Source organism: Gracilinanus agilis, chromosome 2 (assembly GCF_016433145.1).
Source record: "Gracilinanus agilis isolate LMUSP501 chromosome 2, AgileGrace, whole genome shotgun sequence".
NCBI lineage: Eukaryota > Metazoa > Chordata > Mammalia > Didelphimorphia > Didelphidae > Gracilinanus > Gracilinanus agilis.
In genome coordinates this window covers 384,371,465-384,388,572 of record NC_058131.1, presented here as the reverse complement: position 1 = coordinate 384,388,572, position 17,108 = coordinate 384,371,465, and the positions used below count along the sequence as shown (strand labels likewise).

The following is a 17,108-nucleotide window of genomic DNA, read 5'->3' as shown; positions in this document are numbered from 1 at the left end:
TTATCTGTGAAAAAGGAAGCTAGACCAAATAACTTCTAGAGTTCCTTTCACTTTTAACGTGAAATCATTCTCCAGAATCTCAGTGGGCCCTTCCCAATAGATGAGATAAAGGACATCAGAGATATTTCAAATAGATTAAGATTCAACATTTTTAATATATATTATAACTAGGGACACATAGGTAGATTGTTAGGTCTAGAGTCGGGAGGTCTTAGGTTCAAATTGGGCCTCAGACACTTCCTAATAGGGAAGGTAAAACTGTTTTGTTGTTCGTCTGTTTATTTAAAGATATTATAACAGATTCAACTAGCAAAAAGACAGACTAAATGACCTCATGAGGTACCTTCCAACTCTGGTAATCTCTGAGTATATAACTACCCATACTCAATTATGAGCATTCCTGAAACCACACCATATATTACAATAAGCATCAAATGAATATTTAGTCTTCATTTAATTTTGAGTCCTTCCTTTAAAATTCTGTTATAATTTTATTGCATTGTGGCCAATATAGAATGTATTTAAAATCTCTGCTTTTCTGAATTTGCTTGAGATGTTTCTATGTCCTAAGCATGGTAAATTTTATAAAAATGCCATGTAAAGTTGGAAAATTGTGTGTTCCATTCTATTCTTATTTAATAATTGTTAGAGCCTAGCATATCTAACTTTTCTATAATTATATTTAGGTCCTTAACTTCTTTCTTTTTTTCTTTTGTTTTGTCTGGGCTCAGAGGTATTCTGAAGTCCCTAATTATTATTGCTTCCCTATCTATTTCCCACTGTAATATGATTAATATGGGTAGTTCAGTGGATTGAAAGTTAGGAGTCTATTAATGGTTAAGATTTTCTACTTTCTTTTCTAAACTGTTCTCCTTCCAGTTTTTTCCTTGTTGGCCAAGCCATTTTTTTTCTCTGAGGCTTCACTTCTATTTATCATAGATAAATTCTTATCTTTTGGCTTTGCCTCTTTGCCACCTCTTAACCCATAATAGTCCTTCATAACATTTGATCTATTCCATCACTCTTGGATGAGGTGGATAAGTACTGGTTGATACTAGCCTTATTTTCCTGGGCTTCTGTTTCTAGTTTCTACTAATATTTGCCCAAAGTATCTTATTTGGAACACAAGCACATTGGAATTTGGAACACAAACTCAGCTTTCCCCATCCAAGATACTATTATGGGTTTCCTTCTCACCTACCTTGATTCTCCTTGGTCTGAGCACTCTTGTAGAATTCTATTGTCCCTAACACTTTTCCTGATCCAGCAAAAGTCTGGGAGTACCTGTCTATTAATCAGAGTTTATACTGTCTATGTATGGGACAATTCTTCCAGCATTTGTAGCTGCTAAGTCTTTCTTTTATTCCCCATTCTTGGGCTAGATAAAGGAGATTACTGATATTTTTCTTCGGATTTTTTTGTCCATTTGATGTGGTGTCTTTTTCTGATGATTAGTGGAATAAAAATTAAATAGCTGAGGTCCTCTAAAAACTTTCATGCTGCCATCTTAACCCAAAGTCCATGTAACTCTCAAAAGTCAACAAGCATTAAATTGTTCTCAAAACAAGGTTCAGAATAATTGTTAACAAAAGAGAACTGTTTGAAATAGTGCTCAATATATTTATTCTAGTCAAGATTCCAGGCCATATAATTTCAGAATTATATGGTTTATTTTATACCAGGATGAAAGGCTGCCTAGTTTTCTGACCCTCACACACCAAAACATTTATTGTTTTTCTTATGTATGAATACTATTTTGAATTTTATATTTATCATCTTGAGGTATCCACTTCTGGACTACTTTAAAGGGAAAGTGCTTCTTAAATGTTAGTCACAGAGCTGGGTTAAGATGGAGGCAGAGTAAAAAGCAGCTCCTTGACCTCTCCTAACCCACGCATATAGGACTCCTCAAGAAGACATAAAAACTAATCCAGAGGAAAGAAGGGACCCCACAACAGGGCGCAGCATCGAAGGTACGTGGAATCGGGGCATTTCCATGCTATAAAGGGGTGAAACAGCTCTCACGAAAACACAAGCGGAGTAACCCCCTCCCCCACCCCACACCACCTACAATGCCAAAGCCAGCGCACAAGAGTCAGAGCAAGCTTGGGGCACCCATTAAGTTGCTGGCAGCTCACCAGGGCTTGTTCCTGAGAGCAGGAAGACTTAAGACCCCCCCAAGAGGCTAAAGAACTCACGGACTCTGAACACAGACCCTGAGCCCAGGCGCAGGCAAAGGAGCTGACACAGGTGCTGGCTAAGGCGCGGACAAAGGGGCTGATTCTGAGTGCAGGAGCGGACCTTGAGTGGGGACCCAGTGAAGAGAGGTGCTTGACTGCGGAAGCAGCTCCCTGAGACTGTTAAAGGAGATTCAGGCAGAAGAACGAGCAAGGAGACCACCAGGAGGCTTGACCCAGAAAACTAGACTTGAGATCTCAGGAGCCTAAAGAGCGCAGACAGATCCTGGGCGTGAGCATAAAGCTGAGAGGGCACCCAGCTTACAATGGCAAGCCAGAATCATCAGGAAAACCAGAAGAGAAAGATGAAGAAGAAAAAACCTTTAACACTCAACAATTTTTACACAGAAAAAATCCAGACAACAGAGCAAACAGCAGAAGAGAACAAACAAGTAACCATATCCAAACCTTCCCAAAACAATGAAAACGGGTCACAAGGTCTTGAAGAGTTCAAATCTGAGATCATGAGAAAGATGGAAGAGAACTGGCAAGAAAATAACAGTTCAAAAGGCAGAATTTCGCAATTGGAAAGTGAGGTAAGTAAATCAAAGACCAGAAATGACCAGATTGAAAAGGAAAACCAGTCTCTAAAGACTAGGATTGGGCAATTAGAAAAAGATGCCCCCAAATCAAAAGAATTAATAAGCAAATTGGAGACCAAAATCAAACAGCTGGAAAACAGGTCAGACCAAATTGAAAAGGAAAATCAAAAGCTTATAGCAGAAAACCAGTCTCTAAAGACAAGAATTGGGCAAGTAGAAACCAATAATCTATCAAGACAGCAAGATCAAATAAAACAAAGTCAAAAGACTGATAAAATAGAAGGAAACATGAAATATCCCAATGAGAAACTGACAGATCAAGAAAACAAGTCTAGAAGAGACAATCTGAAAATCATTGGTCTTCCTGAAAAAGCAGAAATTAATAGAAATCTGGTCTCCATACTAAAAAAAATTATTCAGCAAAATTGCCCTGAAGTTCTACAACAAGAGTGCAATATAGACATTGAAAGGATCCATAGATCACCCTCTACACTAGACCCTGAAAAGACAACCCCCAGGAATATAATAGCCAAATTCAAGAACTTCCAAGTAAAAGAAAAAAATTTTACAAGAAGCCAGAAAGAGACAATTCAGATATCAATGAGCACCAATCAGGATCACACAGGATCTGGCAGCCTCCACACTAAAAGACCACAAGGCTTGGAATATGATATTCAGAAAGGCAAGAGAACTGGACCTGCAACCACGGATCAACTACCCATCAAAACTGACTATATTCTTCCAGGGGAAAGTTTGGGCATTCAACAAGATAGAACATTTCTAAGCATTTGCACAGAAAAGACCAGGACTAAATGGAAAGTTCGATATCCAACCACAAAAATCAAGAGAAACATGAAAAGGTAAATAAGAAACAGAAGGGAAAGTAAGAAAACTCATATTTTTTAAATTTGCCTCCTTAAGGGCTTCAATAAGATCTAATTATTGGTATTCCTATGTGGAGAAATGTTATGTATAATTCTCTGTAGTGAACTCTGTTCACCACTATAGTATTCACAATTATAGTAATTAGAAGAATTATTCATGGGGAGAGGTTGGAATACTAAATGGTCTAAGATGATATGGGTGGGTGGGAAAGAGGGGGGTGAATAGGAGAGGACACAAAGAGAATCTTGAAGGAATAAGAAAAATAGAATATTCTATTACACACAAAGAGGGCATGGGAAGGGGAAGGGATGAATACTATTATAAGGAGAGGAAGAAAGCATTAAGAGGTAATATTTAAACCTTACTCTCAGTGTAATTAACCCTGAGAGGGAAGAGCAGCTATATCCACTGGGATATAAAACTCTATCTAACCCTACTGAGAAAGTCAGAAGGGATAAACCAAGGGGAGCAGGGGAGTGGGAAGGTCAAAAAAGGGAGGGGAAAAGAAGGGGGAGGGAATGCATTAGGCCTTAAAAATAAAAAGAGGGGAATAATAAGGGAGGGGGTAAAAAGGGAAGTAAATCAAGGGAGGGGACAAGGGTAACTGGCTTAAAGTAAACCACTGGTTTAAAAGGAAATAGTGTAAGAAGAAAGGGTAGAACTAGGGGAGGACACCAAAATGTCAGCGAATACACAACTGATAATTATAACTCTGAATGTGAATGGGATGAACTCACCCATTAAGCAGAAGCAAATAGCAGAGTGGATTAGAAACCAAAATCCTAACATATGTTGTCTACAAGAAACACATATGAGGCGGGTGTACATACACAAGTTTAAAGTAAAGGGCTTCAACAAAATCTTTTGGGCTTCAAATGAGAAAAAAAAGGCAGGAGTGGCGATCATGATTTCTGACAAAGCCAAAGTAAAAATAGATATGATTAAAAAAAATGTTAGTCACAATAGCACAATTCCCTGAGAGACTGCATCATATCATGGAAAGAGTACTGGGCCTAAAATCAGAGGTCAAAAGATTCATATCTTGGCTCTAACACTTACTAAACCATTTAACTATGGGCAAGTGAATCAATCACTTTGACCCTTGCTTTTCTTATTTGTAAAATGAAAGCAATATTATTTGTTGTTGTAGTGTCTATTTTATAATGATATTAGGATTTAATGTTAACTGGGCATATTATTAATGGATTCAGTTTTCTTCTAATGATACCCCTTCTGATCACTAGAGATGGCTAGGTCCAGGTAATTGGTGTTGCAGGACTTCTGGAAAGAAAACAGAAAGAAGCCATTTTAAAAAGGAAAAAATGGAGGAAATGGCTTAAAAATTGCTTGTTTTAAAATCATTGAATTTTGGATCATAAGGTAATAGATTTAAAGTGAGAAGGAACCTTAGAAGTCATTGACTTCCGCTTCCTTACTTTGCACATGAGAACACGGAGACCCAGAGAGGATGACTTCTCTAAGGTAACACAGTAAGGAACAAAAGTAGTATTTGAACTCCAATCAGCCTTGTGATTCAGTCTTTTTACTATGCTACAAAAATAACCTTAGAAATCATCTATTTCAGTGTCTTCAATTTCTTTAAATACTCCCTTTGTTTTCTATTCATCCACAATTATTTTCCACTGCAACATCCCTGACTGAATCCTAACTTGTAGTAACAAAGAAAAAGTTAAGCAAAAGCAATCTATAATGTATACAGTATTTTCTTTCCATTCCCCCATCTCTCTACAAGGAGAAGGGAAGTATGTGTCACCATTTCTCCAGGAGCAAGATTTGTCATGGCAACTAATATGATCTTGCTGTTTCCATTGGAATTATTATAGACCTTGTATACATTGTTCTCTGGGTTCTGCTTACTTTGTTATCAGATCAAACAAGTCCTCTCAAGTTTTCTCTGAATTCCTCATATTTATTGTTTCTTATAAAATAACTATATTCCATTGTATCCATATGCCACATTTTGTTTAGCCCTTTCCCAAACTGTAGGCATTCCTACTAGTTCTATTTTTTGTACAGTTCTCTAATTTTACAGAGGAAGAAACTGAGGCCCAGAGAGAACAAAATACTTCTTAATGGTAGCCTTTGAATTACAGTCCTTTGTTTCTTTTCTTTTTTTCCCTACTTACTTACATTCTCCATCCTCTTGCTTCTGAGTATTTTAAGGAGGAAACATCCCTGAAATCAAGCTCCAACCTGGAAACATCTCTTTGCTGACAGGAGAAACCAGCTTCTTGTTACCATGGTGACTGAGTGTATTTGAGGTCTTTTGACAAGTTTACCCCCCACCTATGCCAGTAGGGGAAAGAGCTATTGAGCGGATCTTTACGGTGATTCAAAATACTTTAGATAGATCCTGTCACATGCTTTATAAGTTCCTGATTGATCGTGTGGAATTAAGTTATTGGGCAGAGAACCAGCTAATGGAAACACATTGATGAAATCATTTTTGAGGGACATTAAATGGAACTTAAAATAAAGCTGAAATGGCTTTATGGATTTTCCACTCAAACTGTTTATGAACATTTATTGCCAGTAAATTACAGAGTGTCAAAAGAGGGAATCAGTAGGTAGAGTTTTAATAGAAGCCTTTTTTGAAATAATAAAAATGAGGATAATTTATTACCTCAGAATAAGGACTGTATGGGATGGGGAAATGCAGCTTCCACGATGGTGATCAGCTGTGGGCTGCAGATGTCTGGACTTCAGGAAAGGGAGAAAAATAAACATTATAAAGTACTATGCCATCTAACTTGCTAAGCTACCTTAGCAAAGTCATTTTCCCAGGAGGGGCCTTAGTTTTCTCATATGTAAAATGTTAGAATAAATAATCTTTAGATACCGTCTAGCTTGACATTCTGCTGTTATTATTTGAGGAAACTGATATGTTTTGTTTAGTTTTAGGAAGAATGAATATTTTGAAGTCAATATGAGTCATTTAAAAAGATTTAATAAGAGCTATTATTTAGGTATATAAAATTGTTTGTTTTTTTCATACTCAGTAAAAGGGTGAGTGAATGGAAAGAGATTATATCTACCCAGAGTAGCAACAGAAGACAAGGTAAGAAATAGAACTTCTGGTGCTTTTTGACAGGTTGGCTGAAAAGTTTTCTATATCAGAGCCAAGACCTCTAAAGAACCTAGGTAGGAACAACTCTGATAGGAAAATGAAATTCAGGGGTTGCTACTATTGTTGTTTAGTAATTTCAGTCGTGTCTGACTCTCTATGACCCCATTTTGGGTTTTCTTGGCAAAGATACTAGAGTAGGTTTGTCATTTCCTTCTCCAGCTTGTTTTGTAGATAAAGAAACTGAGGCAAATAGAATTCAGTGACTTGCCCAGGATAGCACAGCTTGTAAATGTCTGAGGACAAATTTCAACTCAGGAAAAGGAGTCTTCTTGACTTCAAGGTCGGTACTTTAATCTACTTTGCCATCTCGCTGCCCACAAAATATGAGAGTACTGCCAAGTAAACCGTAATAAACAGCCAAGCCAGCTCAGATCACATACAAATTATTGTGTCTAGTTCTGTGTGTTCAGGTACTATGTCAATGGTCAATCAATAAACATTTATTAAGCACCTACTATTAGCCAGCACTGCACTAAGTGGTAGAGGTACAAAAAAGGCAAAAAAGTTTCTGCCCTCAAAAAGCTCACAGTCTAAAAGGGAAAGCATTGAGAAGGTAGAGAGGGTCTAGGCAAAGGAAGGTTACCAGGCTGGCTAAGCATTTTTAGAATCAGGTAAAGGAGCTTGTGATGCTTAATTTGAATAAGAGAGGATTTGGGGAATATGTGATAGCTTCAAAAATTTAGAGGGCTAGTATCGGGGCAGCTACGTCATGCTGTGGATAAAGTGCTAGGCTCAGAATCAGGAAGAATTCTTCCTGAGTTCAAATCCTCAAACAGTTACTGGCTCTGTGGCCCTGGGTATATCATGTAACCTTGTTTGCCTCAGTTTCCTCATTTTTACATATTACATATTACATTCCTCATCATCACCTATCAGTAAAATAAGCTGGAAAAGGATATGGCAAACCACTCCAGTATCTTTGCCAAGGAAACCCCGAATAGGGTCATAAAGTGTCAGATGTGACTAAAAATGACTAAACAACAACAAAGGTGAGAGTCAAGGGCCAGCATTGGTGAACCTTTTCCCAGTTTGAGTTCCCAGAGGGCAAATTCAAGCTGTCTATAAACCCTTGCATTACTGGGGAGAGCTGAGGGAAGAAATACTCCCATTGGGCAGATGGACAGAGGGATGGGGCATGCAAAAAATGTCCTCAGGTGCTGGGAAGATGGGGAAGGGAGCAGCTCCCTGAATGCTGGCTCTGCACATGTGCTACATCTTCACCAATGCTGGTTAGGCTTTTTTAGCTTGGCCTCAGTGGACAGAACTAGAGATAGTCATGGAAATTAGATAATGGTAGATATAAGGCTAATATAAAGAAAATCTTTCAATGTTTAAAGCTATCCAAAAATAGAATGGGTCTCCTCAAGAGGTGATGAGCTTGGGAAAGCTAGATCTGGAGATGGGAGGCCCTGTGTTCACATCTGGCCTCAGACATTTCCTAGCTGTGTAACAAGTAACTTAACCCTCATTGCCTAGCCTTTACCATTCTTCTGTCTTGGAACTGACACATTATTCCAAAAGTGATAAGTGACTAGTTCCTTCTAGTCCATGGAAGAATATCTTATGTCATCATTAAACCCTTGAAGAAGGTTCAGGCAGTACCTTTTAACCCACTAAGCTAGGTGGCACAATGGATAGAGTGTCAGGTATAGAGTCAAGAAGATTTCTTCCTGAGTTCAAATGTGGCCTCAGATACATAATAGCTATGTGACTCTGGGCAAGTCATTTTACTCCCCCTCAATTTCCACATCTTTAAAATGAGCCAGATAAGGAAATGGCAAACTACTCCAGCGTCTTTGCCAAGAAAACTCCAAATGGAGCCTTGAAGAGTCAGACATGATTGAAATGACTAAGCAACAACAACAGGAATCTATTATGTGCCAGGCACTGAGAACATGAAACCAGTTTAGCTTTGTTGCACAAAATTGGCTTTCCAAGAGGGGACAGACAAATCCATCTTCATACAGGGGAAATGAGATGAGCATTCAGTCCTCATCAGTGTTTCTTCTTCCAGTCACCCTCAGGCATCATTATGATGCTCAAGAAGCAGCACTCACTCCATTATTGGAATATGTTGGGTAGACAAAAGGGGAGATTCCAGTCGTTTGCTGTTTAGAGACACATAAAAACCTAATGAGATGAGGAATATAAAATTATATTCAAAAGGTACACTGAAGTGAGAGGACTAATTAAAAATGAATTCAAGGCAATGATTTTGTTTTATAGTCCTATGTGGAACAAATTGGGTTAATAGCAAGAACAAGATTCCTTGAGAGCAGTGTACTTAGGATAGAATTTGACATGCCTTCTTTGTGTTATCCTCTTATCTATGGAGCTTCACTAGAAGAACCAAAGTGTCCTATGCCTCATTGTCATCAACCATGTGGAAGGGATAATGATTGGTGCTGGGGGAAGACTAGGAAATGTAAAACCCAGTTCCTTCCCTTGACCATCTTATAATGTAACTGAGAAGAAATAGCACATAAAAGCAAATGGTAATTTTTGCTACCACTTTCTACAATCATATTTCCATCATGTTCAATGCAAGTGCTCTGTAGTTCCTTTTCTCCTTGACCCCCTCTTTTATTACACCACCTGTAACCCTAACCCTATTGTTGGCAAACTCAAGTTGACTCTAGATTCATATCAGGCACTTTCCATGATTTTTAATTCAGGAAATCTTATCTCTGAATGATGTCCCATTCTGGGCAGCTCTAGTTGCCCCTCCTCTCATGTCTAATGCTACAATGTGCCAGAAGGAGGAATCATCATATTCCTACTCTCACCTCTTAACCCAAACTCTGCTTTCATCATTCTGCAGTTTCTGATCCTTTCATGTCCAATTTATCCCTGTAAAGTCAACACACATTTATTAAACACTTACTAAATAATAATAATAAATAGCTAGCATTCATATATTATCTTTGAAAGTTTGTAAGACGCTTTAAAATATTATTTTTCATCCTCACAGCATCACTAGAAAGTGGGTTGTATTATTATCCCCTTTTTATAGGTGAGGAAACTGAGGCAGAGGTTAAGTGACTTGCCCAGGGTTACATAGTTAGTGTCTGAAGCTGGATTTGAACTTGGGTCTTCCTGATGTCAGGCATAATTTATGTGCTAAATAGTAAGGCTACAAAGAAGGCAAAAACAGATCTTTCCCTTAAAAAGGAAACTGAGGAAACAACATGCAAGTAACTATGTACAGATAAGAAATGAATAAGGTAAATGGGAAGTACTCCTCAGAGAGACATTTGGGGGGACTAAGAAAAGCATCTTATAAAAATCTAGATGCTTTTTTTGCAGTCATCTGAAGTACGAAACTCCAGATTATTCTTTCTTTCTGAAGAGTTCAACATTTGACTCAACATTTTACTTTCTTTCCAAGTTCTTACCCATCTATCTGGAGCCTTCTATATTGAGAACATTGGGATTGTCAGTTCTATCTACCTTATTTCAAGCACCTTCTCCTCACCAAAAAAGCCTCACTTGTGCTCTTGATCCCATCCTTTCCCATTTTCTTCAGTTTAGTCTATGAATTATTTCCCATCTCTTCCAGCCATCTTGTCTCCCTCTCTTTCTTTTGGCTCCTCTCCCACTGCCTAAAAACATAATCAGCCCTCTCCCATCCTTAAAAAGCCTTCATGTAACCTGTCATCTTCTCAAACAATCATCCTATATCTTTCATTCATTGCCCAAATCATAAAAAGAATCGACACTATAAAGCTCTTACAAAAGCTCCCATTTCCTCAAAACTTATTTGCTTCTCAACAACTTGAATCTGATTTCCATATTGATCTCTTTACCAAAAGCACTTTCCAAGAATGTCATCAATCTTTTTTCTGTCCTCCTTCTAACCCTCTCTTCAACTTTTCATATTCTCAAGCACTTCCTCTTCCTTAATATTCTCTCTTCCCTTGGCTTTTGTCATATAGTTTTCTCTTGATTCTCTCTACATCTCTGACTACTTCTTTTCAGTTTTCCAACCTAGATTATCACTCTTCTCTTGTCTTCACCATGTCATTTGATATGCCTTATGAATTTATGCTTCCGAATTAATCCTCTTCCCATAGTCCCGAGGAAAATGGCCTTTCCTCCCTGATGTCACCACTGATTCTCTTTGTCTATGGTTCACAGTAGAACCTTGGGACCTTCTACTTCTTTATACTCTTGCTGTTGGTCCTTTCTTCAGTTCCCATGAGTTTACATATCATTATAGATAACTCAGAGATTTAGATACAGAGTCCTACTCTTTCTCTTGAATTTTAGTTGCCTACTAGACATCGCCACCTTGTTGTCCTGCCAGTATGTCAGTGGTATAATGCAAAGAGCCCTGGTTCTGAAATCACAGAAACTAGATTCAAAACCTATATCAGTCACTGAATTCCAATGTGATCTCAAACAAATCATTTCACTTCCTTAAAACTCAAATTTCCATTTCTAATGTTAGGTGGTTGGACTAGATGGCATGAGATCCTTTCCATCTCTAGATCAAGAACCATCTAAACCTCCTCCAAACTTCTTTTTTCTTTTTTCATTCTGTTGGATGTGATGGTCTGATGAGCCTTCCTATTACTCTTCAGGCTCTACATTTGAGGAGCAAAAGTTCTAGGAGGATTCTTCTCCTTTGATACTCTTGTATGCCTGGTGTATTTATATTAACTAGTGAAGATCTTGTGCCATAAACCTCTTTCTGATATGTTTTGTTAGTGGGCCAATAAAGCAGTATTTTAAAAAATTCATTTCTTAAAAATTATAAGCAAATCTCTGAAATCATTGGGCTGAAAATCAACTCAACATGTATTCTTTTCTATAAAAAGTCATTTCACATATTAAACTTGATTCCCCTCTTTCAACAGGATAGACAGGTGGAAAAGGTCCTTCTAATAGAAGGATAACATAAGGGGCTCTCATCTGTGTTTAATAGCTGGCATTTCAGGGGATGGCCCTTTCAGTGGAAATTCTTGTCCCACATAGGAAGGATTTATTCTCACTGTGTCATTTGACATGCCCAATGAGTTTATACTTCTGAGTTAATCCTCTTCCCAAGAGGCCTCTTCTTATTGATCCTGCCAGCCCTGTCCCAAAGTCACAGGATAACAGGTTTAGTGTCAGAAGAGACCTCTAGAGACCATCTAGCCAAACTCTTCATTATACCATCGGACAACTTGGGATCAGAGAAGCTAAGTTAGAAGTAGCAAGGTAGAATAATAAACGATCCTATTGATAATACCATTTGTATGATTTGGCTCAAATTATTTAACCCTTCAATCTCAGTTCTCATCTATAAAATAGAAATAGTAATAGCATCTATCTCATAAGGCTGTTGTGAAGATCCAATAAAATAACACATCTGAAATGCTTCACAAACCTTAAATATATAAATAGTAGCCATAATTGAGCGACTTGCCCAAGGTCTCACAGGTTGTAAATAAATAGCCTCCATTAGGGATAGTTTTATTTATGGAAAGCTAACTCAAGCAGGGTATGGTTCAGGTCAGGTATACGTGTGTATATATATGTATATATACATATATATATATACATATATATTATAAGGTGAAAAAAATCCTTATTTTCACTCATCTCCAACTTGCATTTCCTTCATTAAATTATTTATGTGTATGTATATACTGTTCTGAGAAGGGATCCACAAGCTTCACTAGATCACCAAAAGAGTTCATGTTACAAAAGAAGATTAAGAACTCATGATCTAGGACGCAGTTAGGTGGCTCAGTAGATTGAGAACCAGGCTTAGAGATGGAAAATTCTGGGTTCAAATCTGTTCTCAGATACTTCCTAGCTGTATGACCCTGAAAAAGTCACTTAACCCCCATTGCCTAGCCCTCACTGCTCTTCTGTCTTGGAATCAATACACAATATTGATGCTAAAACAGAAAGTAAAGGTTTAAAAAAGTAATAATAATCTATGGACCACTGTGTGATACCAGGCAAATCACTTAATCTCCTTTTTCTAGCCCTTACCACTCTTCTGCCTTGGAACTAATACATAGTACTGATTCCAAGACAGAAAGTAAAGGTTTTTTAAAAGAGAAATCATGATCTAGGCACTGTGGCAGGAGAGTTTCTTCCCTCTAAGAGCTTCCAAAGTCATTCTGAAAATTAATAACATTAGTATGGGTTAATGCCATTAAGTCTAGTAGGTGTCTGGAGAGGGAGGAAAAGAATGGTGTGGGCTTGTAGCAAAGGGCAGCAATGGCACCCTTTACAAACAAGAACTCAAGCTAAGAAATGAAATAAGAATAGCAGTCAGAAAATTCCAAATACTTTTTTTGGATCACTGCACTTCAGGCCCATAAACCCAAGATTGTAAGCCTGGATTCTCAAACTCCCATTCCTGGGGGGGAGGGAGGACAAGAGGAAAGGGGATAAGCAAACATCAATATATAAAATGCATAATATTTAGCTTTCCCCATTCCTCCTTGTGGTGAAGGGGAGACATGGGGCTGGACAGACCCATATTATATACTATTAGTCATTCTTCTAAGTCCTTTTCTATGTATTTGGTACTACCTCAGTTTCTTCCCGGGTCAAAGGGATATAATTGCCACTGCCCTATGTGACTGACAGAGCTATTGTCAGAATAAAGAGATGATAGGTTTAAAAGCACTCAGAAAAAAAGTAAAAATGCTACACAGCTAGAAGGTGTTATTATCATTACCAACATCACCATTACATGTTATTTTTCTTTCTATATATTTTTAAGCGACCTTGAAAAATGATGCGACCTGTAGCCACAGGAGACCAGATACAGGAGAATTGTTTATTCTGTGCTTGAGCAAAGGAACCAAACCTGAGAAAGAATGTGGCCTGTGGGGTTGGACCAATGGAGGTAGATTCCCTCACTATGCTGGAAGAGGAGAATCAGGGCAAATAATATGAAATGACTTTTTATGTGAAAGAATATATGTTGATTTTTGGCCCCTAATTTCAGAGATATGTTTGTAATTTTTAAGAAATTATTTTTTTAAATACTGCCTCTCTACCCAACCTATGTGGAAGACAACTGTTTGCTGTTATAAGAATACAAAGAAGAAAAAAGATACTACCTCTGCCCTCAAGCAGCTAAACATGCAAAAGGCATGAGAACAGCATAGGGATCATATATGTAGAGGAAGATGAGATCTCAGAAGCCATTGAGATCAACTGCCTTATTTTATAAAAGAGGTCCAAAAAAGGTGAATGACTTTGCTCAAGGTCACACAAGTACAAAGGTTCAGAGACAGAATTCAAATCTAGAATTTCTGACTTCAGAGTCCATGTGCTTTATACCAACAGTCCAAAGTTACAAAATAGTCATACATATATATGTATATATATGTATATATATAAGTGAATAATATGAATAAATTCTTGAGAGTTCTGGAAATGGGAGCAAAAGGAAACATATCAAGCTAACATCTATCAGAGAAGATTTCATGGATAAGTGGCATTTGAACTTTTTTGGGCATGGGGAGCAGGCATTGGAAATCAAGGAGGTAAAGAATTAGAACTGCCCCTTCTCTTCTAAGGTTTATAAAGTATTCCTTTAATCATATCTAGGGAGTGGTTACCAAGTATTAAAGTATCTAAGAAGTTCCTAGAATAAGGCAGGAAAGACCAATAGCAATTTTTTTCCTTAGGATGCTTCAGTTGTTGTTGTTGTTTTAAAATCAGGCAAAACTTCCTTTATTTATATGTTCTTTCCCAATGCTAAAACTGAGCCAATGTGACCCACCAAAAAAATATGAAACCAGTTCATTTTCCTATAAGCATCTGTTTTTGTCTATAAACCTGGGTTAGGAACTATGGGAGTTAGTGGGGGCAATCAACCCATTATGATGCTAAAAAGAAGCCTTGGAAATTTAGACATTTTTATGTATGATAAATATAGCAGAATTCATCAGCTCGGCAGTAACACATTATTATTTAGAGAAGTTAAGGGTACTATCTTGACTAAGTTTAATTGAAAAGCAAACATCCTGTGCAATTGATGGTGATAAACTGAGACTTAAATGATTTGGAAACAGTTCAGAGTGGACAAATCAGATAATAACAACCTTTGTGGACAGTGAGGTGGAGCTGCTGCTGACAACTTGTAAAGATAAAAGCTGATGGTAAAGTCAAGAGCAAAATATCAAGATCAGGTCAAGGGATTGATGTTAATACCCAAAGTAAAAAGCTTTGAACTTTAAGTGATTCTTTATGAATTTTAAAGGGGGAGGCGGGGCAACCTCTTTCTGAGGCTAGTAAGTCAAACTTTGCTTAACACTAGAGGGACCAGAATTTTAAAAAATCTCAAAGGACCAAACTGTAGCAATTGATGCATTGCATTTGCACATAGAAGAGATAGAAGGATGAATATGTTTATTTCAAAATAAACTGTAATGTCAGCTTATAATTATTTGTATTTAAAGTCCATTACACAGATAGGAAAATTTCAAAATAGTTATGGAAATCAGAAAAAGAGAAAAAAAATACGTCAATTAATGTGCCTGGGAGCAGTTCTTTACCTGAGATCATGCTGGAAAACTCCATTTGTGCTATAATCATGCCAATCTTTTATTTACCTCCCATCCCTTTTATCTATCACTACTAGTTAACTGCTTTGTCCTTATCTGATTTGTGACTTCAAGTATACGAACAGGATTCCAACTGCTCAGTTCCCAAAACATTTCTAGACCACAATCTTATCAGCTGTTTATGAGTCGCCAGAGCCAGACTCTACCATTTCCAAATATGATTTCTAAACCAAGATGTGATTTGTTCTTTCTCTGCGCAAATTTCGATGATACTAGCAGGGAAAAAAAGGCAATTAGAGAAGCAGATAAATAAAAGAATAAATAAAAACAAATCTATCACAAAAAGAAGAAAACTTTTTTCAAAGTCAGCTTAGGAGGAAACGAGCTATGCAAAGTCATGTCCCTATTTAGGAGCTAACTATGTGAGACTAGAACCAAGGTCTTCTGATTCTCCAAATCAAGATTCTTTCAACACTATCTCACTAATCTGAGAAGGAGGGAGCGATAAGCGAAGTTTAACTATTCTGAACTCTGGTCAGTATAGCTATCTACATATACCTATGACTTGGTTCTTCTTCTACAATGATTTTCTGATGCCTCATCATGATGTGGTGGCCACCTTGAGCTCTTGAAGACTATCAGGGTACAGTACTAAAATCTGGCTGCTCCTGCCAAACTGGAAAGTCTATTGTTCTCCAAGGATTCACTCGGTTAAGGAGGAAAAGGCTCATCACCAGTAGTCGAACCCAGGAGATAGCTCCTTTAAGTCATAGTATGCTAGTCACAAAAGTATCCAGTAAGGTTTAGAGGGTCACAGTTTGCATCAATGAAGAGAGCAAGCAAATGGACAAAAGCATGGATCTTCAAAGTGCAATTTAATTATTGTGCTCTAAACATCCTCCAGACATTTATCATGTTTTGTGGCAAAGGGAGTCAAATGAATTGTGCCAGCCCTGTTGCTAACAGTGTTTTGTTTTCTGTCTTGTTATTCCAGGAGCAGAAGGCACAGTGTTCCCTAAATCTATAGAAACACCTAATGTGAGAGCAGAACCCTTCAAAGAACTAAGGTAATCTTTGGGATCCACTTTGTATTTATGTGCATAGTCGACGTATCATTGCAACCAGTCTGCTAAGTGGCATGTTTTTCCTCCTGAGACCTCAGTTTCCAGCTGAGTTTTCTTTTGAGTGAAAATATCATAGAGAGAATTGAAATGTCGTAGAGGAAATGTCATAGAACAGGACAGGAGGAACAAATAGGAAATGGTAAATAGGAATAATATCTTGATAATCAAGAGCCCAGGGGATATAAGTCCAAGCAAAAGAACAGAGGATAATAGAATCATAAATTTAGAGCCAGATGAGACCTTAGAGGTCAACTAATCCAGTCATCTCATTTTCCAGATAAAGAAACAAACCAGCCAAGGTTGAGTGACTTGTCCAAAGGTTAGTGGCATAGCAAAAATTTGAACCCAGGTCCAAAATCTTCTTAGATTTCTGACATTCTTAGCAGACCTGGCTGAGGAATGAGATATGTCAGAAAACTTTAATTAGGAAATAGCTTACCTGCTGATGATGGAGATAGCTTCAAGATTATGGGAATGACAATGGTCAAAATAGTGGTTGAATTACCTTTTGTAGAGAAATGAACCATTCTATGCCCAGCTAAGTGAATTTAGCAAGACATAAGAGATATTGTCAAATTGTCTATTTTCCCTGGGGCACTCTGCTTCTTATAGTGGAACTATCAGACTTCTTTGTTCCAAAATAAACAGAG

At 37.6% G+C, this 17,108-nt stretch overlaps 1 protein-coding gene across 2 annotated transcripts in view; it reads left to right on the top strand.

Moving 5' to 3' along the window:
- Nucleotides 1-17,108, top strand: part of SGCD (sarcoglycan delta) — a 501,335-nt gene that overhangs the window by 397,387 nt on the left and 86,840 nt on the right. For both annotated transcript variants that reach the window (XM_044664475.1, XM_044664474.1), the window contains exon 6: nucleotides 16,329-16,401. In XM_044664475.1, coding sequence (XP_044520410.1) covers nucleotides 16,329-16,401 — 73 coding nt within the window. The remainder of the gene's footprint in view (nucleotides 1-16,328; nucleotides 16,402-17,108) is intronic.